The 27,548-nt window shown below is 40.4% G+C and overlaps 2 protein-coding genes across 3 annotated transcripts in view; one reads left to right on the forward strand and one right to left on the reverse strand.

Annotated features, from left to right (window-relative positions):
• Positions 1–26,448, forward strand: part of ntn1a (netrin 1a) — a 60,926-nt gene extending 34,478 nt beyond the window's left edge. The window contains exons 4-7 of one of the 2 annotated variants that reach the window (XM_039793854.1): positions 7,225–7,374; positions 9,817–9,870; positions 17,577–17,651; positions 23,287–26,448. In XM_039793854.1, coding sequence (XP_039649788.1) covers positions 7,225–7,374; positions 9,817–9,870; positions 17,577–17,651; positions 23,287–23,615 — 608 coding nt within the window. In that variant the 3' untranslated portion in view covers positions 23,616–26,448. The remainder of the gene's footprint in view (positions 1–7,224; positions 7,375–9,816; positions 9,871–17,576; positions 17,652–23,286) is intronic. The other variant, XM_039793867.1, reaches the window with a different exon arrangement.
• Positions 26,449–26,481: 33 nt separating this feature from the next.
• The window catches only part of stx8 (syntaxin 8), a 48,970-nt gene continuing 47,903 nt past the window's right edge, over positions 26,482–27,548 (reverse strand). The window contains exon 8 of the mRNA XM_039794020.1: positions 26,482–27,548. This exon is cut by the window's right edge and continues 146 nt beyond it. The gene's annotated coding sequence lies outside the window, so the exon portion shown is untranslated.

Genomic DNA, 27,548 nt, shown 5'->3' on the forward strand with positions numbered 1-27,548 from the left:
TTCAGCATGTAGTAAATAAATAAACTGACCAATCAGTCAGTATGACAGAAGGCAGGTCTGAAGAGTAAAACATCTGCAAAAGAATCTGATGTTCAGACAAGACAATGATATGTAAAGATGCATTTTATTAAGTCTCGACTAATACAGTTGATACCGTCGTTCTGTCATTTTCACCTTTTCCCTTTGCAGAAAGTGCATTTCCCACAGTTGACACCCTTCATGTTAATGTAACAAAATCATTAATAAAACGATTGCAAAAGAACATCACACATGCATTCGGTCTCATTAAATTCCTGACATCCATGTGACCATATCAAGCACATTTCATTCTCTGTATGAACACAAATTCATAACAAAGCTCTCTGACAAATGCATCCATTCTATTCTCCCCTCCAGCCGCTCATGAGCAATATTTCTAAACTGACACTAACACCTTCCGTGGCTTTGGGCCCATTCTCCTGTCGAGCAGGAATGCAAACATACATTCATCACGATGGGACGTTGTGTATCATTAACCCCTATCCTCCGCTGTGTCTACCAGGCTGGCTAATTGTGGAGATTTAACCTCTTTTTTTTGTTGTTTTTACATCCCTTCTCATGTGTCAGAGACTTGATTCTTTCAGCGTCCCATAACTCACTTTCATGGGGTTAGATGCCTCAAGTTCCTGCTGTGCATTTCACCACAGAATTGTTAAACATGTTTACTTGCATTTGAAGACAAAATATACAGTTTACAATATACAGTAGACAAAATAATAACGTAGAGCATAAAAGCACAATAGCTTTTACTAATGAGGAAGGTCTGTGCCAAAATACAGCAAATGTTTTTATCCTATTATATTCACATCTGGTACATACCTTAATCCTTTTTGAATTAGTAATTGACTGTATTATTTATCATTATGCCACAATGTTTTCTAATGCCTTACACATTTTAGATGATGGAGAGCTTTGCATTTTCAATCAGCAGCAAATGATTAAGCCAGCATATTTCCGATGATTACAGGCCGCTTTTCATTACTTTTTTTATTGCTTACACTGGTGACTTTCTCAGTATGCTAGCCACTGACATGAGAGACCTTGGAAGCAAGCAGTCAAAATTTGGGTCACCAGAAGAGAACAAATGTAGAGCCAAATTAAAGCAGACAAAAGCCTCAGTTCATGTAATGATAAAATGTTTTTACCATAACTGGAAAACAGCCTGCCTGCATGAGAAATCTGTTTCCACTGATGTGGAAATCTGTTCTCATACGACAACGATGACTACTTTGATGTTCGGAAACTTTGGTTACATTAGTCATGAAGTGAAAGTTAAAACAGCAAGTCAAAAGCTGTGAAAAATACACCTGGTATGAACCTCTGGCATCTGGAGTAAACTGTTCATGTATAGTTCATGTGCATCTGAATATGTAGGGCTGGATCTGTATTTTATGTCTGTGTAAAACGTTTATGATAACTAGCGCTACTGATTTGGAGCCTCAATGCCTCTGCCACTGCCTCTGCCTCCTTCATCTTCATCTGTCCTCTATGAATGGATGCTGTCTCTGTGCAGGCTGGTGTTCTCATATTTTATGACTGTCTGGTGCTATGACTGAAACCTGCTGCTAATGTGATGTCTACATGCAACTTTCTTTTACCATAATTACACCGCAGTGTGTATTTCATGTCAGAAATATCTGTATCTGTATAACTTTCTTTTCAAAGTCACAAGTTTTCTTGTGTTTCTCAACAATCTAAAAGCTCTCTGTGCTTGGCTTCTCGATTGTTAACATTTGCTGTTATTGTTTGAATATGTCTTTGCTTTTTGGACAAAACATGCAATCTGAAGACTCTCCCTTGGGCTCTGAGAACATTGCAATGGCCACTTTTCACTATTTTCTGACATTTTAAAGAGCAAAATATGAATTAATTAATTAATTGAAAAAGTAATGGACGTGGATCATTATTAAAAAAAAGAAGTTATTAGTTACAGCTGTAATTATTGTTCTGACCGTCATTAATGTCCTTCTCATGACTCATGATACATCATATATGCATAATTTAACTTGTAGCCCAAAAAAACAGCATCATTGTGCTTTGTTATGGCTCCATGCACCCTTAGTGGAATTTCACAACAATTAAATATAATCTATAGTATTATTGTTATAAGATAATGATACTCCCATTTTCTTATAGCAGGAGTCATGTCATATACTCATTACATCAGTAGTCTCCACACTAGTAAATATTAAATCTCACTTTTGACTCCTTCACAGTCTCTACTGCCTCTCACCGAACTAAAATATAAACACATTTCATCATTATTTATAAAATTGTCAATTTACCAAAACGGTTTTGTTCAATTTAATCCATGAAATTTGCCAGAGTTTATGTACGTCTCACCTCCCCCAGCTCTGTGTAATTATAAGCAAACACTGTCGAAGTTTTTCTGAGGTATTCAGTTACATCAAAACAGACTTACAATAAAGGATCTGTGGTAATTACCCCAAACTGACAAATGATACGAAGCATGAACTCTTTCTTTTGCCAATTAAAACATTTTTGCAAGCTATATTTGGAACGTTACAGATAAAGACTTTAATTGTCATTGCAATACGTGTGCTCTCTCTCTCTCTCTCTCTCTCTCTCTGTTAATAAACTTAAAGTTACCACACAGCTTTGTCCCTACGTCAAACACCTATGTGTGCTGTCAAAAGTCTTGCCCTGCCAAATTCTCTCAGGTTTACCACATCATAACTCAAGATAATTCAATGAAACTCAAACCGCAGAACTAATTTCTGTCGGCTCCTCAAGCAGCGTGAACGCTTCACCCAAGTGACAGCAATTAAGAGGTTTGGATATTTATTGAACTCAAGTAGAGAGAGCCTTTTTGCTGTGTGGCTCTTGGAAGAGAATGGGCACTGTAAGGAGCGCGGGGCAGGTCGAGGAGCACAAGAGTTTGCTTTTATATGCGTAATACAATCCTCCCTGAAAGCAGCTCATTTCCATAGGAGGCTATTACAAGTAAAAGAGAGCAGCGGCTTATTCACCGCAGAGCAAGCCGTGCCCTGTGGCTACATTTACACGCCGAAATGTATAACTTCACCCCTCATTGAGTAAGAGTGTAAACACGGCATACATTTCAAGCAGCTCTTGTTTGTATCTTTAACTGTTTGAAGCCTGTGAATAAAACACACTGAGGTGTATTTGACGATGAAATACATGAACTTAAAAAGGTGATGGTGAGATTTGAGAAGACCAAGAGATGCAGCACTCTGGGTGGTCTTTCAACACTTCTGTCATATAACTGAGATAACAAAGGGTTAGGGTTATAAGTCACTCAGTGATAGCTTTATGTGGATGTTTAATCCGCTGTCTGATATCCCTGTTTGGCACCCTGGCATTGATTTTTAAAGTCTTAAAAACTTTATTTTAAAAGGTAAACATTAGTGACTTCCTAAAGAACCCATCTTGATGCAGAGCCTACAACATATTGAGCGACAATGATAACTACACGGGAGGTCTTTGCCAAATAATGAGCCCTGCTCTTGATTAGTGCCCATCAGAGGACCATCTAAACTTAATAAAATCAAGCTTGAGTTGGCGTTGGTTCTGTGACCGTTGGATTGAATTCAGGCCTTCACATTCGAATCCAAACATCAACCATCATATAATTGCATTGGTCAGCAGCATGATGGGGAACATATTTTGCATACAGAGGGAAATTAGGCTTTGATTGAGGGATGGTCTGTTTCAATCAGAATAACATGCTAAAAAACCTACTCCCCTCTCTTCAGCATATGTCTTCCATTCACACAGTAGGTTTTTTTATTGACCACATATAAAATGTTTTTCTGCTTGTGATTTGAAAAATATTGTTTTTCATGACTTCAATTTTAGCTCTGGATTTCCATTGTGTGTGTGTGTGTGTGTGTTATCTGCGTGTTTTCAATTAGAACAATGCACATGTGCAGTGTTGTGCATCAAACATGGTTCACAAAAAAAATTAGCTCGCATCCAACATTTTTGGGCTCGCTCTGTGGCCTTAAGCATGACTGTTCAGGGCCATTGCAGCCTATTATTATGATCAATTAAACACTAAACAACACAACAAGCAAGACACACCCTCTATTAGATAAACACGTCATTTAGAGAGCTGTTTATGTATAGTGCAACAACCCGATAATGCTTACTATTTCTGCTCTCCAAAGATACTTGTGGAGGAGCAGAAACCTAATTATAATAGAACACAGACTCGGGTAGCTTGGCTTCACTCCAGGGCCAACAAATTATTCTTATTGGCACAGAACACACAAACCAAATGGGGGGAGCTCAGACTTCAAACACCAGCTTTATGGTAAACGATTGGCAGAGTTCAAATTCACATTTCACATTGTGCAATCTCAGACCTGACTGCCTGCCTTTGAAAAAGCCTTCAACTCTCCCCATTAACCAAGCACATTTTTCATTCTTTTATATGCAACTCCCAGCGCCAAGAGCTTCTTTTAGCGTTAGGAATTCTGTCTTCATCTAGAAACATGACAGCTATACAGGGCTAATCCCTTAGATTTAGTTCTACGTTGTTAGGGAAAGACCACAGATTCCCTTATATACACACACCTACACTTCTTATCATAAACTTCTGTCAGTTCTCCTCACTGGAAGTGTAGAGACAGAAAGGGCCTCCTGCTCTCTTGTCCCCATATCTCCCTGAGCCATCTGTAGTAGCCATGAAGCAGTGCACACAGCCACTTAACCGTTAAGTGGACACACACTTAAACGAGTAACTCTTACTCACACCTCCTGAGTAAGCCAGTCCTTTGGCCAACAGGTGGGTCATCCAGCCAGAGAGTCAGACAATTTGTCATCCAACCGGACAGCCGCTCAGGCAGTCAGTCAGCCGTCAAGGACCAAATGTGGAAGAGGAGGAGAGGGAGGCAGAGTGTTTCCCACATGCAGACCATGTGCTGTGCAACTTGATTTACTGGCAGGCTTGAGGCTCTGAGCTGTGGTTACCAGGAAGATGCTCTTAAAAATATAACCTGAGCTCTCTGAAGCTCCAACCAGAAACGCACTTTGCCCTTCTTTGCCTCAAACTCCTCTGACATACTCCTAAATTTACAGGCCTGAAGACGTGCTGCACCGGTCTCCACGCTTGTTAGGCTTCCTGAGGCTGTGTGTGTGTGTGTGTGTGTGTGTGTGTGTGTGTGTGTGTGTGTGTGTGTGTGTGTGTGTGTGTGTGTGTGTGTGTGTGTGTGTGTGTGTGTGTGTGTGTGTGTGTGTGCGCACGCTTGTGTATTTTGTTCCTCCTCCCACTGAGCTAGACACAACTAAGCAATGAAAGCGGTGACAGATTGGTCTGATAAAGGTACTAATACACACTTTTAAGGAGGCTTCTCTGAAGTCTGATAAGAAGGGTGAACAGCACACAAGTACTCTCTCTCTCTCTCTCTCTCTCTCTCACACACACACACACACACACACACACTGAGGAGAGATAAGAGCAGCAACAGAAGCTGAATCACAGGAAACAAGCAATACAGATTAAAGTGATGATAGAGGAGAGAGGAGGTTGCCTGCTGAAATCCCAAATGTATGGACTTCACTTATAGAGTTGTCTTGTAGTACTTGTCAAAATATCTCACAAAACAACAACTATGTTGTTTCCAAAAGTCTGAGGTCAATCATAAAGAGCACAGTTTTTGTATTACATTACCACTTTACAGCAGTCTTTTTCCCTGAGGCCTGCCGTAATTTGGATCTCCCAGAGAGCATATCTCTCTCATACAGCCTGGATGAATAACAACCGTATCAACGCTCTAGGTCAAAGTAAAGATGAAGAACACATTAAATTATACCTGAAACTTTAGCTTTTTTAAGCATAAAATTCAAACAGAAACAATCCTATTCCTATGGTCAGATTACATTATTTAATGTATTGAATTAATTACACAGTAGAAACCTGCGTTTTTGATTGTATGCATAGTGTCACTGTTAATTTAAACTTGTTTTGACATTTATACATTTTACACATTCATTTCAATGCAATGGGCTAAAATGAAGAGATTGTTTTAGAAGCTGTATTTTTGTACCGTGGGCTGGACAGTCTATGCGCTTAAAAACAAAACCGACCAAACCACTAAATACCCCCACAAACCCCAAAGTACATAATTCAGCTTTGCCTTTGATGGCTTTTCAGAGTGACAAGTGACACAACACAGGAAAAAAATCTTCAGGGAGGGGCACTGAAAGAGCAGAGCCCAACCCTGAAGCTGAGAGTCAGCATCACTGGTTTTCCACAGGAAATAAACTGAAAATACAACACTCATGGGATGAGGAATATAGTGGTGAGAGTTTGGTGACAAACAGAGTTTTAGGCTTTGTAGGTTTTTCGATTAAAGAAGTGGGAATGTTGATTGATTATCAAGACTGTTCTGGTCTGGATTAGACTGTCAGGGTTTACTGTACGGACTATTAATTCAACCACTTCTCCTCACCAGAGCCACTACTATTCATATCCAAAAATAGATGAAAAGAAACAACTCTCAGACAACTATTATTCAACACCGATTTCAAACTTGACATGCGTTTGGCTGTGAAATGAATTAAGGGCTTGGATCGGGGAACGCAATTGGAAGATGATTACATTCCTGAAGCATGTGTGTTCGATAGACCCCCCAGTTTGGGAGGAAGTGTGACAGACGTTTTGGGCTCGGGTTCAAAGTCTGGCATTAATCAGAAACAGACAATTAGGATTATCCTCCATTATTTTATCATTTGGTAAGCATGCACAACCCTTTCTCTTTACCTCACACATACAGCTGCAGTCCCACAGAGCGCTCACACACTGGCACACACAACAAGGCCTAACAGCCAAACTCACACATTTGTGATTGGAGATCATGCTGATACTGTAGCTTGGCAGCTTATGATTAAGGTAGACGTGACAGTTAAATGCTAATTCGCTCATTAGCAAACAACAACAAGATGTCAAAAAAAATGTCTGTGGCTGTGCTGTTTTAGTCATAATGCCACACTCGCTTCAAAATGAGTGCTGTGGTAAGTTCTGTCTCTCTGTGCACGCCTCCACCTGTCTCTCACCACTCTATTATTGTTGCCTCCACTGCTGTGTACCCACCTGCACTCTCTCTATAGGTAGTATGTGTTTGTATCTCCTCACATGTGTGCGTGTGTTTGTGTGTGACCACTCACTGTGCCTCTCTTTCTTCCTCTGTTTCCTCACAGCATGTGATTGCCATCCCGTGGGTGCTGCTGGCAAAACCTGTAACCAAACCACAGGACAATGTCCCTGTAAAGACGGCGTGACTGGTATCACGTGCAACCGCTGTGCTAAAGGCTACCAGCAGAGCCGCTCGCCCATTGCCCCCTGCATAAGTATGTGGAACCCAGTCTTTACCATATCTGCCTCACTGTAGGACTAAGGGAGGGACACACCAGGCTGATGACACACACATGTACATATTCAAAATCACACACAGTCAACACATAATACAGTATGCTACACACAAAAACACACACTGTAAAAGCAGACTTTACAGTGTCTGACTGTAGGTTTTCTGACCAGTAAATCTGCTAGCTTAAATAAACACACCATTACACTGAACCTCAAGGTTATGGTCTCGGCTTGTTGGTCTCTCCATAAATCTGAGTAAAGATGCAGAGTTGTTAACACCAGCATCTCCAAGCCCCAAAGTGCCTCAGATAGCTTGGGAAGATTTGGGTTGAATTACAAAATCAATCTTGTTCTCAGCATCCAATGACCATTTATTAGCGAAAATATAGCCTTGTATTAAAGTCAAAATTAAGAAATAATCTAGCATCGCCTCGGGGAAGGCCTGCATTTGAAGATTTAAAGCTGCACTGAATAATATAGAAAATGGCCCCATAGAAAATGACAATTTATTGGCTCCTTTGTCTCATTCTGAAAACGTGTTTTAATTGGTGCTCTTGCCATTTTCTTAAATTCTTATGAGGAATACATCTCTACATAGATTTACATGGCTGAGGTCCAATAAAGAAATAAATGAAATCAACGTATTAGATATCATATTCCTGGAAAATGTCAAGTAAGAGCTGATTTGTCAAACATGCAGTGATCACTGTGAGATGGAAATAAAGTCCCTCTCTACAGTATGTAATCAGTTTAATCTTTAACAGCCCGCTGTTACAGAGATAGCGCTTACCAAGTTTCATTTTAATACAGAGTCATGTTATAGCTTTGACTTTGTGAACACCTTCCAGTGCTGTGAGCCATAAATCTACAGGAGTCAATTATGAGAAACAGGCTCATTATTTAAACTGGCACGCGGGGCAGCTGAATACTGATGGAAGATTGCTGATCAACAACAAAATCCGCGAAGGGACCTATGGGCTTCAGGCGCCATTGTTTTGGCAGCAATTGTTTTTTCTTGTGATTATATAGACCAATTCTTCATGGGAGAAGGCCTCATTATGTCCACACGGCAACAACCAGGCGTGCACATCATTCCACAGATTGTGATTTATGGTGACATAAATGTTGTGTACGTTCAGAAAGTAGAAAGCAAGTTTGCTCAATCCCAGCTGAGGAAATCAGATTGTACTCGATCAAAAGACTTGATTCTTTCTTTCTTCCCTCATACACACAAAGTCCTTACCTTTGCACAGCTGAAACCACCACTGTTATGCACCTCTTCCTTTGCATGTCTTTGATACATCTTTGCGGTTTTTTCCTCTGTACAGACTTTTTGATGAGCCCCTTCTGTCCCTGCTGCCCACAATAACAAAAAGGCATTATGTGTGTTTTATATCTTCTGTTGCCGTCCTGCTCCTTTGGAGATAAGAGGGCTGTTCTTCATGCATGGTTTCTCTGAGTGTCAACTTCCTACCCACTTGTGAATACAGGAGTATGAGGGAGGGCTGAGAGAATCAAGTCTTTGGACAATCATACAGCTCTGTTGTAGTTTTTCCACAGTAGCAGAGTACAGGGGAGGAGGATGAAACAGAGAACGCAGGTAGATGTTGGAACATTCTTAAAGTTTTTAAAATTATTTTTTGGACAATGTACGTCTTTATTAGGCAGATAAGAGCAGAGACATGAAACAAAAATAAATTATGGGGCAGAGAGATGCAACAAAGCCAGGGATGTTGCAGTACATGGTCGGTACTATATCAATTTTGTAAATAATATTTTGAACATCCAACATCTGATTGGTTTTTAGAAACGCAGGAAGAAAGTGTATTGGTCAGATATGGCTATGTATGAAATTTAAGAACCAGGAGATTTGACACCACCTCAGGGAAAACATGTATTGAGGAAGATTGGAAAGGACAAGATATAATAAATATTCAATAAAAGAGTGTTAGCGGAAAACCACTTTTTGACTGAACTTCACAAAAGCTTAATTTATGTACACAACTCACACTTTGACCCCCAGATCGTACAAATTATTGCATTGCATTTAGTGTTTTTTTAGCATATTATGCCCTTATCAGAGAGTATACAGAAGCCCTTTTTGATCTAATCCATCCGTCAGATATAACTTTGTGTGAATAAAGAAAATACACAAACATCCACTGTCAGTAATTTAGCAAATTTGCAATCTACTATCAACCATAACAACAGCTTTGAGCAACTCATGTTCCTAATACTGGTATATTTCTTTACATTGTTTCACCTTAACCCTTACTTGCAGTGTGTAAATGTGCACATTTACACACTGTACCAACATGCATGCACACAAAGGCAAAAATACATGTATGTATGTATGGATGCATATATAATAATAATGAAACTGATCTTTCTTTACATCTATGTCATGTTTTCTCTGGGAGTAGAGATTCCAGTTGCACCTCCTACAACCCCATCCAGCAGTACAGAGGAACCATCAGGTGAGTACAACAGAGAGTCAAACATTTACTTTATCTTTTTTATAGTAATCTATATGCTGCTACACATCCATAGAAGCACATCTGCCCTGGAGGGGAAGATGTAGAAAATATTGTGGAAGTATGTATAAATGGTTATGGGATTTTTCAACAGTCCCACGCATCACCACAATATTTTTCCACTAATGTAAAAAAACAGACTGCCGGATAAATTGGATCCCTCTTGCCTTTCCCCTCCTTATTAAGGCTTCATGAATATTAAATCCATTAGCAGCAACCCTGGGATGTGCCTCCTTTAATCTCTCACACTTTCACAATTAATCAGTCTAACTGCGGCACAGTGGGGTGTTGGTTTAGTGTACAGCATGGGGGCCTGACAGTTTGTTTGATTTGCTCCCTCTCCGTCCAATGCAGTGAAGTGAGGGAAGGACTGATTGAGGTGCACTAGATTTTGTAATTCAGCGTAGGATTCAATAACACCTTTTTCATTTGTTTACCAGATAATTTGTGTTTGAAATGATACCATAGTTGGTTTTACTGTCCTATCTTTAAGGACTGGAAATGACATCAGGATTAGTTGCGGTACATCAAATACTAAAGCTGGATGATACGACCGAAAAACTATATAACAATAAATTGTCAGAATGGGTTCAGTAATGGTAAATGTAAATATTATTGTGGTAAAACATAAGTGTCTTAAAAAAAAAAAAAAAATCAGTGCATGACATTTTATGTCTAATGCCGGCTCACTTCTGATTAGTTTGAAGTGAGTAATGCAGTATGAACACTTAGAGATTCTGGACTGAGTTAATTTATTGGTTGCATTGGTTGGAATCTTGTTATATGTTAGTGGACATATATACATGGAATTAAATAAATGCTGTTCTTTCTGTCTCTTCTCCCATTTAATCATGGCCTTAGTACCCCCCCTCCCCATGCGGCTCCAATCATCCATAATGTGTGTTTGTGTTTTTCCAGATGTGAGAGGATTAGACCAGAACAATTTCTGTAATAATAATTTTAGCTCTTTTCAGTTGAATTATATGCAATCCTTTTATTGAAAATTATGATATGAGTAAACTTGGAACAGTAAGAGACTATGTAGAGTAATATGTAATACGGCAGAATTCATACATAAGTGAAGCACCAAAACTTGCATCTTGTGCTTCATAAACCTAAACAGACATACATGTACATACCCTGTTGGAATAAGTTCCGCATTTTGTTATATGGCCGAATGGTGGAAAAAGTTGAGTCATCTGGCTCACAGCATGTTTGCTCTGTCTCACCCATGAAGTTGCTGGAGGCCCAATGTATATGTATATTATGTACTGTACGTGAATAAGAGGCTCTTGCAGCTGTTATTGGGCCCTAACATTCCCTGGACAGCTTCGATTGACAGCGCGGTCAGGATACTGCCGGTCCCCAACCCTCCTCCGCCTCTTTTCTTTTCTCTTTCAGTCTCTTTTCGCTCTCCTCCACCTCCTTCGTCTCCCTCTGTTTCACGCTTTGTCTTCACATAACACTGTGGGTGGTGCTGAGCTAGAATATCTGGAGTTTCTCTGGGCCCCCTTGTCAGGAAACTGCCCGCTTTTGGGGTGTAGGAAATTTTCCTCACCTTATTGAGGGATTACTGGATAAGTGAGAGATGGACCCTTATTACTTCATCAACTTAAATAAATGCAAAGTTGATCAGCATGTTTACTTTTCGGTTTATGTACATCAACATTCACAAATAAAAAAGGCATTTTGGATATTTGTGTTTTTTGTGTATGAAAACCATACCCTTACCTCTCCCTCCAATTTACTGTTATCACGTGAAATATTTGCCTTTGGATACACCCTGGTTTAAGTCTAAAAATCTTCTTGTAACTCAGTTAATTAAGCCGTGTCATTGAACTAATGTAAACACAACCTGAAGGAAACTGTGTAATGACTCGGACCGTAAAATCTAATCACGAAAGAGAGTTCTGGGAATTCCCTCTCATATGTATAATGGGCAGCCCAGAGAGGTGGAAATCAATCAGATTGCAAGGTGGAGCACCTTGATGGACATCGTGCATTGACCGAGGGTCCCGCTGGACCACCCGTGCTTGAGGCCCTCTGAACCTCGTCAGAAGGTTGCAGAGCAAACGCACCTCATGCTCAGCCTGATATTCAAACAGGTATGATATCACCTAATATGGGATTGTAAACAGATGTGGTGATTTTATCAAACTATAATTTCCACCCTACTAATAGAGTAATAAAAGGTAGATAAAATATTAATATTATACTATTATTTTTTTAACGACTACATTATATATTATATATTTATATAAATTATAATTAATAATAATTATAGTAGTAGTAGTAAAGTAGTTATGGGTGGTTGAGAATACATTTACTCAAGAGAACGGAGAAGAAAAAAGGCTGGGGAAGTAGAAAAAGTAAAGGATGAAGACAAAAACAAGAGGGGGAAATCCAAAAACCACAAGAAGAAAAATGAAAAACACAAAGGCAAAGAGAAAGGAGAATGAGCAGATGGAGGAGGAGGAAACAGTATGGAGGGGAAGAAGGGGAAGAAGATGCTGACAAAAAATATGGAGACTTGTAGGATCAATTGAGACATGTAAAAAGTTCATTTAGAAATAATATAGGCTACATGTGCAGTAAATGTGGAAAAAGTGTCCACACGCGCGTGTGTGTGAGTTTGTGTGCGTGTGCATGCGTGTGTGAGTATGTATGCGTGATACCAGGGGGTGTTGGGCTGACAGCTGTGAGGCAGGTGCCTTGTTGCGCCTCAGTTGAACGAATGGGAAGGGGGGGGGGTTATATTTTTGGTGGGGGTTGAATGGAGAGCATGAGGGAAAATGGAGTGGATATTAATTTGTCTCCTGCAGTAGGGCTCTCCCTCTCTCGACCACACGTAGGGCTGGAATGCATGGAGAATACCTCCGATGGTGTGGCCCAGACAAAACACACATTGTGCTGGTAGGTCACGGATGGTGTGAGTCGCCACTCCCACGGGTCGTGACAGAGACGTCTATGCAGCAACGAAATGTGGAGGAGATTAACCGCTGATGACCTGTGATGGCCACCTCCAGCCTGTCAGGATACAAGATGTGAAAGTAACTAATGATGATGAGGAGGAGGAGAATTGGAGTGACGATGATGAGGGTAACAAGGTTCAGTCTCCTGTGTGTGTGCGTCTTGTCCGAGGCTGGAAGTGATCAGAATCTGTGGCGGACCCCTCCTTGGATTTTTTGGACATGAGTCTTGCTTCACACACCCTGTTCAGTACTTGTTGACTCCACCGCGCTTCACAGTCATGTCAACGTGGGGATCTTATTACGCCACTTAATTGTGGAAGAAATAATGGTGAAATACATTTTTGCAATAAGCACGGCCCAAAATAGAACAGCACAGTATCAAATTGTCATTATCAATATCAAACAGTTGAACACAAAACGTTTTTATTTTTTAATGGCATGAAAACTTTGGCAGGGTTATTTCCTCTCTCCGTGTCTATAGACACAGCTGACTCATCTGAACCGCCTCAGTTACAGTAACAGAGGACGAATCAACACATCAGAACTGATTGCACGCCACGCAAAAATCTCAAATCAGGTCAAGACCTCTTACAGCCTCTTCGCTGGCTGTTGTCTGTCTGAAAACAAACCATCTTTTACTCTCCGACGATACAATGAGAAAAGAAGTGGGGGACTCCTTCTCTTTCTTTCCTCCTTTTTTGTCTCCGTCTTTGCTGGACAGGATCCAAACTCACGGCTCCTGTGAGCAGAAATGAACAGAGCAGGGCAGCACACTGGGCTCCATAATCTAATTACATGCTTTATTTGCTGCAATTTGTTTCTCAATCAGTCTGGTTGAGGGAGAAAGCCCTCCTCCTGGGCCGTCATTTACACCTCCTTGTCTCGCTGCTCTGGTGCCTCTGATGCTCCCTGTCTCTGTGGCCACGTTCACACTGAGGATCTAGATATATCCAGAGTGTGTCTAGATCTAGTTTATATAGATTGGCTGTTCACAACTGGCTTTGAGGATTAGATGTTGATGTAGATCCGATGTTATCTGTGTGATAACTGCTGTACAGCAACAACAAAAACGCATTCTCTATTAGTGTTCAGATATATCAGAATATACCGGTGGTTATTTTAAAACATGGATCTTCAACACCTTTTCTTAGCTGGCAACTCAACTGTAATTAAAGTGTTTGTGTAATACTTTACTTTAAAGTTCACTAAGATTCCTGTGTGCATTTTGTTTTCACACTGTGCCGTTCTGTATATCTGCAGTCAGACACCTCTTCTGTCTTGTTGTGTAGTTTCAGTCGTCCTCAATCATGTAAAATATTGTTTGCTTGATTTGCCTCGCAGAAATGTGTCTTATTTTTCCACTTCCTGTCTATTGCTTTTGTTAAAATCTTATGATAAACTCTTTACTAGTTCTTCTGGTTTGATGCGTTGGATCAGTATGCCATCATCTTCAAGATTCTGGGGAGATGTTTGGGGAGTTTGATTTTAAAGTCATTTTAAGCAGCAAAGTCATTTTAAGCAGCATTGTCTACCACCATTTTTATATTTAGGGCATGTTTCACTATGTTATCTAACCCAGGCCTAGTTTTGCCTTTGTCTAGGGGCACTTTAAAGCTTTGGCTCAAACACATAGAACTGTACAGTACTGTATTGTGTCTTGAAGCACCTTTAGTAAGAAGCATCCCAAATGAAAACGATTAGCTTAAAGGGTTGTACAGCACTTTGATAGAAGGGGCAAAGGTCCACCTCTCAGTTACGCACTTCTCAGTGCTCTGAAAGGCAGGAAACAAAGCGCTGTAGTAACTACATCTACTCAGAACACCCAAAGCACATTTTAGCTCAGTGCTACAGGACTGCTCCCACTTCCCCGCTTGTAACGCACGCACAAAGGGAACATTTGTCCTCACGGTAGGGGACTGCCTGGCCCTAAATGGGGATCTCGGGGTGCTCTCAGTGGGGCCTGGAGCTGTGTCTCAGGGGTACACTAATGGGGAACGAAAGGCTATCAAAGGGAAGTATCATGATGGCATCAAGGGGGGTTATGAGAAAACAAAGCTTCCTTTCCACAGCTCCCCCTTCCATCATTTACATGGTAATCAGGTGCAGCTCATATAGACTCCTCCATTTCATTTACTTTGCCTATTTTTGTTACTCTCTCTACTTACTACCACCAGCTTCAGCTTATGAGGCAACCAGGTTGTTTTTTTTTTGCTGATTTGGGGGTTTTACTTAAAATCCCAGTCCTCCTCCTCTTCTTCTTACCACCCCCCTGATAAACTTCACTCCTGTCTTCTTCTCTTTTTTTTGTCAACCTCTCCACCCCTTCGCTCTCTACCAGTATCCATTCTCCCGCCTCCTTCCCCTGCATTTTTTCTTGTCGTGGTGTTCCCCAGGCAACCTCATTCAAACAGAGTATAAAGGAGAGCAAAGGCATGGAGCACAGATCTGCTCACAACAATGAAGTTTGTTCATATTCAAGCTGCCTGAAAGCTCCAATCCTTCTTCCACAACCCCATCACTCTCCTCCACTACGACTTGATGTCCATCCATCTCTTCCTCACTAATTTCTTTTACTATACTCATCACAACTTGCAACACTGAAGTGTAAACTAAATAGGTATTCTGGATCCGATTTATGCCAGTTGGGAGAGTGCTCAATGAGCAGAAAAGAAGGGAAAACATTTTTATTTTTTTTACTGGTATGGCCTAACATCACATTATTCTTGCTAGCACTGTATGTGGCTGGCAGCGTGACAGCATAGCATGGGGCAATCACTGAAGCTATATACTCTCTGGATTGCTGGGGCCAGCAAAGTGGAGGAAGGGATATACTGTTGCCTCCGTAACCTCCTAGTAATCTATCATAAAAAAATAACTGATGGCATGGCATATCCTCATGGATCTATTTGGACAAGGAGCAGGGTTAGTTATAATCTGCAATGCATGTGTGGCCTAGCCCTTGACATAAATAACAGCTTACTTCCAATAACTAAAATGGAAAAACCAATGGAGATATAGTACAATAAAGAGTTCCCTTACCTCCGCCACACAGAGAATATACAAACTTTAATCAAGGCTCTACATGATTTCATGCACAGAAAAACAGTATCTAGCAAATGTTCTGTTTTGAGGTTGTTGTCCAGATGATAGATCAAGCTCAAATCAACTTTACGTACTCACTTACTCAGCTGCCTTAGTGTGTACGTACATACTACATGAGTGAGTGTGTGTGTGTGTGTGTGTGTGTGTGTGTGTGTGTGTGTGTGTGTGTGTGTGTGTGTGTGTGTGTGTGTGTGTGTGTGTGTGTGTGTGTGTGTGTGTGTGTGAGCCATGAGGCGATTTGGGTGACCCTCTGCCTGCGTGAGGTATTTATTTGTTCACGGCTCCAGAGTGGATGCCCCCCTCCCCAAAAAAGGCTCCTCTGCCCACCGCTTCATGGATGGCTAATTTTCCCTTCCTGACCTCCCTTTGTGTGGCATTGACCCCCTTCACACCCCCCACCTTCTACTCCCTCAAATAGCCTCCCCCCCTCATCCTCAGTGCAATAAATGCAAAAGCTTGACATTGAAGTGATCCCAGGGTTATTTTTTTCTGGAGGTCGGGGGCTGAGGTGACAGGCGAGGTGAGATTTTGGAGGGAGGCGGGGGGTTGAAATGGGTGGAGGGTTGTCTGCACAGGCCTGGCTCATTCCCACAGTCTGACAGGGAGTGAGTGGGTCGATGGCAGCAGTGATTTGTGTTTCTTCTAAACCACTGCTGGTACCATCAGCTCCATTCAGAGATCTTCACCATCACACATGGAAGATGTAGATGTGGTTAGAGTAAAGTGCCTCCACCACAACCAAAACATGCACCCTTAATTATGCCAGCAGTGGCACCCCAGCAGTCCCATTAGACTACACAATCAAGCCAGACAGATGTGCTTCAACCAGTCAGCCAAAAGAACTAGCTTGCCAGAGATGTTGTCATATAATTGTTCTCTATAGGGAACCTTTCTTTAAATTTGTAAATGACAGGATCCAAAAGGCAGATGTCTGTTTCTGCTGGTATTGTTTTTCTTCTTTCTTTCTTTACTAAAACTGCCAGACCCAAAAACTCAGGATAGGACAGAAATGTAACTAAAGGTGGTGCTAAAGCAGCTGTCTCAAAGTTTCAAAATTAGAAAATTTGATGAAGCTCTGCTATACATGTAAATGTAGACCCAACAGAGGAAAATATTGAAATTACATTTCAGTCTTTCAGTCAGAGATTATAAAGTTCATCAAGGATTTAACAGGAGCGGTAATCAAATTCCCAGCTCATAGTGTGTTAACAATTTACCACCATCTTTACACATGTAAAACATAATACATATTTAAATATATAAAAAAGCATCAACATGAATTGAACTTATAAATATTATTTTTAATTACTTGAGCAATTGAGTGTTCAATTTAATGTGTAAGTGTTGTGTGTGATTTTTTGACTTTTTTTGTCCAAAATTTAACAGACAAAATTCTTTAAACAGCGCTGTAGGTCCACTTGGCTTTTTTGTTTTGTTTTTCATGTTCTGTATATTATTGCTTAATGTGAGAATGTTTTTAGCCAATTATTTTAACAATGAATTTGTAACAAATTCACAAATTTGTTTTCTCCCTCTAATCTCCTAACTGTATTCTCTCGCTTCTTATTCTTGCAGACTGTGACTCTTATTGCAAAGCATCTAAAGGCAAACTGAAGATCAACATGAAGAAGTACTGCAAGAAAGATTATGGTGAGTCAACGGACAACACACAGTCCATTTAATGATTTGGATTAAAATGTATTTCTACGGGAAAGCTTAAAAACATGTGGTCTAATGGAAGAAACACACAGTTTCCTTTTTCGCTGACTTGGCTCTGGGTAAAAAACAAGTTTCTTATTCTGCAGGAACAAATAGTGTGAGTTGGACTTCTTTAGGAGCAGTAGAATCACTGTGCAACTTAAAGCGCTAAATGTTTTGGTTTGGGATATGCATATGTTTACTACTGGGCTCAGTATACTTCCCATCCCATGCATCCCAACACAGCACGTTGCTGGGGAGCTATAGTTTACAGGGAAGGCATTTCACTGATGGCTTACTCCAGCTTTCTGTGGACAGAGACAAAGGATCAAATAAAGACAGCAGAACTTCAAGGAGGAAGAGAGAAGCAGACAAACAGAAGGAGAGAAAGAGCAGGATAAAAAATTAGGTAGAGATGTGTGTGTGTGTGTGTGTGTGTGTGTGTTGTCTCCGAGCAGGCATTTAAAACCCGGGCGGATAAAGCAAAGACAGTGTGATGGACAGTGGGTGCTCTTTTAGAGATCCTCATTAAGGCAGCCCACTTCCCCCACAACCAACAACCGATGCAGTTCTCGCTGCATTCCTGTGACCGTCCGTCCGCCACGCCATTCAAGGTGTGGATAAGACGTATGACCTCTCCCCTCTTCCCCTCCCTCTGTCCCCTCCCTTGATTGAAGTCAGGCTGCTGAACCGGTCAACCAAGCAGCGGCATCCTGCAGCATACCTCAGCAGCTTGACAGACAGTCCTGGGCTTTGTTCTGCAGGGATTTGGAGGAGTTAGGGGGTCAGCTTATAGACACCTCCTCTTCCACCAATGCCTGCCTTGCCGCTGATGTCGTGAGAAGAGCCTCGCCTCTGAAATATGTATCCATTCTTGCATGAATGTGTCAGCTACATGGCTGTTTGCTTTTCTTTGGTTTGGCCAAAAAGCAATGTTGTTAACCTTCCAATATCAGGTTCAATGTTTAGTTTATATCTACAAAAATAGATAACATACAGAATATTTACGTAACACCTGAATGGTAACAGCATTCGAGGGTGGAGCGGTGTAGAGGTGTAGAGGTATAGAGGTAAAAAGAGATAGGATGTCCTGCTGGAGAAACTATCACTCAACAGTTACAGAGTTCCCTCACGTATGTACATCTCCCAAGAGTGAAGACAGCAGAGCCTCCGAACTAATTTGGCATGTGTTGTGTGTGTGTGTGTGTGTGTGTGTGTGTGTGTGTGTGTGTGTGTGTGTGTGTGTGTGTGTGTGTGTGTGTGTGTGTGTGTGTGTGTGTGTGTGTGTGTGTGTGTGTGTGTGTGAAGTGTAGGGGATCTGCTGGTACTGATGGTTGAGATAATACCAAGCAAATACAAATGGAAGTTCCTCTTTTGCACCAATTTTTCTGAGGGTATGCAGGATATTTTTATGTGGGGAGGCAGAGATCGAAGCAGAGCATAACAGCAGAAAAGAGGAAAGGCTCTTGAGACAAAGAGACAAACTTTCAGAAGAATTTCTGTATATTATAAGACAGTAGGGAAGGGTTCTTCTCATTGTGTGATGGACAGACATGGACGGTAATTATAAACGTACAGAGATTTAATGTATTCATATATAAAAGAACAACAGATAATTAATTAGTCCTGGCTGATTACTACAGTATGTTCATCCCTTCGAACCTTTGTAGGTTTTTAAAGATACATTTTTTATTAAATCCACCTGTCCCCTATTAGTTTAAAATGCTACAGCATTCTCTGTGTAATCCACTTTCTCCTTGCCTTGCCTTCACCAGGGGGGCTTTGTGCTGCCGATGTAAACAAGAACCATTAAGCTTCTTGTCATATCAATGCTTAGCTTGCAACAGCATTATTCAAGATTCATAACAGACCAGAACAAGATCCCTGTACAGTATTTACCACACACAAGCTCAGCAAAGCGGATGAAAAGTCAAACACAATGTAAATCTACATGATAAATTGAGAGAGCCATAGCTTTGGACTGTTTTAAAAAGATCAGCAGGGGAGCGGGGCTCCATGCTGCGTAGGGAAACGATGCTACAAGCTTCTGTGGTCGACATACAGACGCAAATAAAGAATCTCAGGAGGGAGCAGGGTGTAGGGAGGGGGTGAACATGTCTGATGTCAGAAAAAGCCTGGATATTATAACTACTCCAGGCATCTCAGTGTACAGTGATTGTTGACTAAACACAAACAGAGAGAAGAGCACCTGGTGGTGCAAGGTGGTGCCGACATCACCAGGTCACACCAGATGAGCCACGGAGTCCCTGTTGAGACGGGGCCTCAGGGGGACATACAACACAATTGGGGTGAAAATGACGTAGAAACACTCGCAGAAGTAGGACAATAAAATGTGTAGACAATAGGGCTGGGCGATATGGCTGAAAACTGTATCACGATATAAGTGTTTAATATCGGTCGATATCGATAATTATTGATATTTTTTATGACCTATTTAAAAAAAAGACCAGGAGAAAAATATATAAAATTTAAACATTTTTATTTGAAACTTAACCTTCCTCTGATTATAATCCCCTCAGTTATAAAAGCAGAAATGTCAACACAACCATGAAAAACACTCAAATAATTAAAATGTAAACATAAGTCTAAAATCACAATGAACACTTAACAATTATCTCTTAACATTAAGGTGCAAAATTAAAGAATAAGTAAGAAATGTTTAATAAAGTGTAATAAAATAGTGCAAAGTGTTAAATATAAGAAGAAAACAAGTTATCGAACGCATTTTCTATTGATATTGATTACGTGTCTATCGCGAGACATATCGTTATCGTTTCATCGCCCAGCCCTAGTAGACCAGATAAGAGTGCATAGCAAATGACAGCTCAAGAGAGTTGCAAAGTGGGAGGAGGTATTTCGGTGACCCCTGGTTCCAAAAGTAAAAGTCCCATTCATATTCTACATTGACGATGCGACTCACAGATGGGGCTCTTCTACAGCTTGGATAAACGTAAAATGTTCCCAGTTGAATCATCAGTACAAAGGATGAACAACTGGGTTAGAAATGTTTCCACGAACTTGGTTCTTGGAAATCAAAGGTACAAGCTTCCCAAGGTACATTTTGGTTAAAAAAAAATACATCCAATCACAGAGCTAAAAGGATGTTATGTGCACTGCTGGTGGTGGGCACCGGACACTAAATATTACGCTGTTGAGAAAACTGACAAAACTATCTGCAGCTGAAATTGCTCATGGGTAGTGTAGTATTTTGAGCTGTCCGCCTTGAAAAACTGACGAACACAACTAGAGTGCGGATCGGGCCGCATTTTTCTGTCCGAGCCCGGCCCGCGTCCGACAGAGCAGTAACCGATACCGACCCGAGCCCGACAGGCATTAAGATATTTATGTCCGAACCAGACCCGAGCCCGACGCAGTTAAAATCTTGTTTTTTTTCTCATACTAATGACACGTGTACGTTTGTTTGTGTGGAAAGCTTTTATTAAGCAGCTGTAGGAAGGCATTCGGAAATGTCAACAGATGAGCGCAGTGTTTCGTTATCACAGCTACATAAACAAATTTCCGCACACAGGAAGACGGACGTTAGGGTAATATTTTAAATGTATTTTAATCACAAAAACAAACGTTTGCATCAAGTGAAACAGGCCCATTGTCTACCTACATAATAAGCTGTTTAAATTTAAAATGTTCAATGCCTCATCGCGCTGATGAGGCCCGAGCCCGACCCGAACCCGAACATCATTTCTAAATATCTGTCCGAACCCAGCCCGGCCCGTCGGGTACCGTGAGGTCCCGTCGGGCTCGGGTCGGGTATCCATCCTCTAAACACAACATGATTTCATGAAAGTTGAAATAATTAAAACTGGTGGCTATAACATTAACCTTTAGGGTTGTTTTATAATCCAGGAGACTCCCTTATTTCTATGTTGAAGAATATTGAGGCTATCATTCAAAGAAACACACATTTACAGTGTAATTGTAAAACCTAGGCAAGGCAGACTTCATATACATATAGCACTTTCCCTACACACAAAAACCCAATGGGCTTTACAAAATATACAGAAAACATAGTGCACACACACATTTTTAACGACTAAAATATAATACTCTTATAATACTGCTTTTAAAAGAAGTGAATCTTCTCACATCGCAAGTCCTCTGCAGGAAGCGTCAGCAGATTTTGAATTGACCCTGGATGCAGTAAAAACACCACGAGTATTGGGAACTACAGTAGAAGTGTAATCTAGAAACAGATGTGTTCTCAGTTTACAAAGTTAGGAAGTTTGAGCCAGTTTTAGCTCTTTGCCATTCATAAATTGTGACCCCTCGGCGGTGATCCATGTACAGGATATATCTCCTAATACTGCCATGATGTTCAGCTCCATTAGCTCGACACTGAAGGAGAAACCAGTGCCCCTGTAACACGGTGGTTCATTTCACAAGCTGTCCCATAAGTACAGGAGAAGTATAATGGGACTTAATAGAGATCTGGTCAATATAATACATATTGATACATGCTTGGTTATGATCTATGAGAGGCAGCCCTCTCTTTCCCTCCCCATATCTGAGGGCCATACTGGTTCATCATGTGATATCACTAAGTGTCTTTCCAGCTTGCGTCTCTAATAGCCCTACCCTGCCTCCTAATCACATTACAAATCAGACTGCTCTGTCAGTAGTAATGGACATAATGCACGCGGGGCTGTATATCATAGCTGGACCATAGACCAGCCTTTTCCACTGGGGATAGAAACCGTATTCATATCACAAGCGTAGTTTATTGGGATCGTGGGTGCCCGTTCACAAAGGTATACCAAGGTGTTTCTGTGCTCTCATTACTTAACACTTAGAGCCTGGTTGTGGTAAAGAAGAGGACACAAGCAGGCTTATGTGAACAAAACACAGTACAGTTCAGTAAATAAAGGGTCAGATTTTGATCAGAGCTCTGAGGTCAGAGGTCAGAGCTCAGGATACTATGACGTGATCCCTCTTTGCCCCAGCATGGGCCAGCACTCACAGTGCGTTCCATTTACCTCGGAACTCGGAAGCTGAAGCTGAAGCTGGGAATGTCGTCACACCCGAATTGAATGCGTTCCAGTTACAAGTCAGATTTTTATTTTTTTCATTAGCTCTTGCCAGGTTAGCCATTGTTAGCAATGCCAGTTTAAAACAACGCATTACGCTGTTTTTGTGCATACAAACCGCCTAACAACATGTCCACAGATGCGGCCCTTTGCGGCATGTCATTCCCCCTCTCTCCCCCCTTTCATGTTTAAGCTGTCCTGTCAAAAAAATAAAAAGGCCTAAAATACCCCCCCAAAAAAAACATTGTTCACATATTAATTTCCCCCTCAGGATGAATTGTAATAACTGGTGATTCTCTGACCTTTAGTCTAGCGCCACCATGAGGTAAAGAAATAGATGTTAGCATTCTGATATTAGTATTTAGCTAAAAGGACCTCTTTTCCAAATTCTAGCCTCACAAAGCCACCAGCATCTGTAGACTGTTAGTGGAGGCAGTAACCTTTACAACTGAATATAAGAAATCTCACATTAGGCCAAAGCGATAACCCGGTATCTCTTTTGTCCCCCTGACTTCACTCTGCAGCTGTCCAGGTGCACATCCTGAAGGCAGACAAAGCCGGCGAGTGGTGGAAGTTCACCGTCAACATCATCTCTGTCTACAAGCAGGGCGAGAGCCGCATCCGCCGTGGGGACCAGTTCCTGTGGGTCCGCACCAAAGACGTGGCCTGCAAGTGTCCCAAGATCAAGCCTGGGAAAAAGTACCTTCTGCTGGGGAATGATGAGGACTCCCCCGGCCAGAGCGGAGTGGTAGCAGACAAAGGCAGCCTGGTTATCCAGTGGAGGGACACGTGGGCGCGCAGGCTCAGAAAGTTCCAGCAGCGCGAGAAGAAAGGCAAGTGCAAGAAGCCATAGGCGGAAAAAGATGGAGAGGATGCCGGAGAGGGGGAGGAATTCAAGAGAAAAGCTGAGCGGGTGATTTTAAGAAACAAAAAAAAAATAAAAGGTGAAAGAGAGGCAGACAGAGGACCACGGACAGACAAGAGACTGTTTATGTCGCTGCTTTTTTTGTGTAGAAGCATGAAGAGAATTATTTAGGATGATTTGTTTTTGTAGTGAACTTTTGTTGAAGCTCACCTTGCAGATTTGGTTTTATGTTTGATTTTACTTTGAGATTTGTCTCTCTTGTGGATTTGCCGAATTTGCACCTATTACCAGCATATAACATTATTTGTGTTTGTTTTGTTTATCTTAGTATGAGATCATTATATTTTATGGTTAAATTGTATGGATATTTTCTGCTGGTGCAAAAATGACAGAAAAAGCCACTTAATTACCACTGCAAGTTTGCCTCTGCATGGTTTTCTTGTTGTATTCGTAGCTAAGAAGCGAGCTTGTTTCATCAAAAGTCTTCACTGATCTGATTTAGGCAATAATATTTCCTCCGTTAAGAATTGTGCCATAAATAATATTGTTTGCAAGCCACAAAAATGCATAATACATTTAGCTGTTAATGAGTTGCCATTTCTTTCCCCTTTTGTACAAATTCAGGTATTTCTGCAACTCAAGAAACAAGAAATCTGTAGTGCTACCTTTTTACAGTATTGATAAAGGAATTGTTGACCTGATAAATCTTGATTGTTATTCCCCTATTTGCCTCCTTACATTTCATTAGTTACATTTTGGTGGTTCAGAATTTGTACAAGCCTGCATGTGAACGCATCTTATTTGAGACTGTATTGTTCAATTCACTAACTCATGCTGCTCATGGTAGGCCTACTAATGTTAAAATTACACCTTTTTTTTTGAGAGGACAGCGTGCATTTAAAATCACTGATTTCACTTTTAGTACTTACAGTAATTGAGATTTTATTTATTTCACAACTCCAGCAGGAGTTTAACAAAGGACCAGCGGCCAGACACATTGTTATAAAAACATTATTAAAATATTCACAAAGTCAGGAATTGTTCTTTGGTGGTAATTAATTTTTACAGTCTAATGGCAGTAAAGCTAATAAAAAAAAACATAATAATGAATATGGGTTCTGGAGTGGCTACAAAATAAAACGTCAAATGTTTTATTTTGTTTTAATTTATTAACATCAACATTTTAGTGACAATATTTACTTTTACCACAAAATGATTAGAGCTGTGAAAGTTACCCAATATACGGTTACGGTTCCATTCATTTTACAAAGTGGATGCAGCATCATTGCTGTGCAGCTGCAAGTACTGCACATTCTTAAGAGGATACTGACAAAGACCTGCATATAGTATGTCACCAGTGCAACAATGCAGATGTTTGCATGATTTTAAATGTATTCCTTTGCATCAGCTGATGAAAAATACTTTCGACAATGTGCCATAATTTATCTTTCAAATACTGTATGCATGAATAAGACAAAGGAAGATACTGCAATGTGGATAGCTACCGACCACTAAAACTGAAAAGGAATCTGAAAAGAAAACAATGTCCTTACCTCATGTAGCACAGAAAGGAATCCTAGCGCAGAAAAAAATAAAACTTCAGTGCAAACTGCACCTTAAAAAAGTGCTCAACCATTACTTAAAAGTATTTTGGAAATCCACCTCACACTGGCTTGTTTTCATCTAGAATAATTCCTACAGTACTATGAGATTTGAGATAAATACCTTTACAGTCCACACACACACACACACACTTTTGCAAACACAATGCATGACTGTACATTCACTGTGCAACCAGTCAGAAGCCACAGTGTCCCATTGAACTGTCACATTAATTCTCTTCACTTCAACACTTGCACAGGGAGAAAAGGGGTGAATTGCAATCACTTGACGCTGCTTGATTCAAACCACATTGCTCATTTATTTGTATGCAGTTCGGTTTGGATTTCTCTAAGGAATGCGTGGTAAAAACACAGCTCTGGTTTGTAAAAGCCTGCAGTGTGTCTGATGTATCATAAACTGGAGTTCCTTTTTAGTCCATCCCAAAACACTGTGAGCAACATGTTTGAAGTTGCCGGTATTTGCTGTTTCACAAAAATCACATTTAGCACCTTTTAATCTGCACCACAGCACGACTCTTTTCAAGACACGTGGTTTTAATCTAATGAACTCCCCACGTCCTCTGTTTAAAAATGGTCAATTCTGATTCCACTCTCTCTCAGAAAATTACTCATTTGTTCAGGAATTTTCTGATTGGACTGAAATGGCTTCTAGATGATTGACCAATAAGACAGGTTTTATTAAACCACGAGAAATCTAAATCACCTGGGTTCGACTGTAAGATAAAAGGAACAGATGACATTGTTTGCTGAAGTACTTCTCGGTATTTACATTTGAGTTGTTTTTCTTTTCTTTTTTAATGTATAATCAATCCAATGATCGTGATTTCAGTCCATCATGATGCTCTATTGATGACGACATACTCACACACAGTATATTTACACGTCCCTGCTATCATTTGTTGTCTTTTTCTTCCGTTTGGCAAAATGTAATCTGTAATCACACCTCTCTAGTCTCAGTAGTCCCATGCTGTAAATTTTACATCCGTCTCCTGAGCGATGGTTTGACAAGCTTCCTGATGAAATGCTACACACAACACACACACACACACACACACACCTGTCAAAGCATTGCTTTGTGTTCATACTATGAATTGTAAATGTTGTTTAGTTGTCACCATTGCCAATACTTTTTTTGCAATGTTGTTTTACAATGCGTACTAATATATTATGGTTATTATATATGAATATATTTAATGACACAAGACATTGTGGATTTTATTGTCTTTTTCAACTTTTTTTTTTTTTTTTAACTTGTTTGTGGTTGTTTAGATCATTGCCATTAAAGAAAGACATAACTACTGAACAGACCAACCTGGTAGAACTAAATTCAGATTTTCAGTTGAAATAAACTTGTTACATTGAAAACCATTTGCCTCTGTTGATTTGAATCATTACATTTTAATTATTTAGTTGTTAAGTTAACACTAAGGAATATAGTCCGCCTTCCTCCATTTACTGGTTGCCACTTCATAAAATGTACGGTAGAGAAAACAATATTATGCAGATTTCGCTATGGAAAAATGGTGATACTAGTGTTTCCAGCTAAATATGTTACAAAACTGCAATCCTCCAGAGTAAACCCTGAGCGTTAACGCAGACAGACAGCAGTCCAGGGACTAATAACTGGAAATGTCATTTATTAGAAATTACAAGTGGAATTGATTTACAAGGAAGGAAAGCAGCCATGTTAGTTACACAGCCGAGCTGTTTGTTTTGGCTGAGAGCTATTCTATAAACTTTATAAAATCCCAAGACAAATGATAACATTACAGCTGCTACAGTAATGCATGGGTAAATATAAGGGAGTGTGAATATTGCAAAGCTTGCGGAATTACAGTGCCCAGTGTGAGCCTCAGCCCAGACCACATCCAGACTTATGAAAGGAAAGCTCCTGCTACCTGCGGGAGGTCCTACTGTTGGGTTTTTTTTGCCACAGTCCAAGCTACAATTTTTTTTTTTTAAAGGCTTACAAACCTCCATATAATTTAACAATTTGATACATTGTCATTTTAATATCCACTTGAACAACTGGTACAGAGGACAATTTACATTGTAGCAACATATTCTATAGAAAAAAAAAAAATCTTCTGCAGGGTTAATAATGTCTTTCACCCAACCAACGATTTACTGTATAGAAAAATGTAAGTGTGCTGCTATAGGACTTAAGTCTTTATTTCACATTGGCTTGGTTGGGAAGCCACCAGTGACCTTTGTCTCAATATGAAGATGAAGAATAACTAAATAAAATCTGTGTGAGAAAGTGTTTAAATGACTGTACGTGTGTACTGCAGATGCAAAG

The sequence above is a fragment of the Perca fluviatilis genome, chromosome 1 (assembly GCF_010015445.1).
Source record: "Perca fluviatilis chromosome 1, GENO_Pfluv_1.0, whole genome shotgun sequence".
Classification (NCBI taxonomy): Eukaryota; Metazoa; Chordata; class Actinopteri; order Perciformes; family Percidae; genus Perca; species Perca fluviatilis.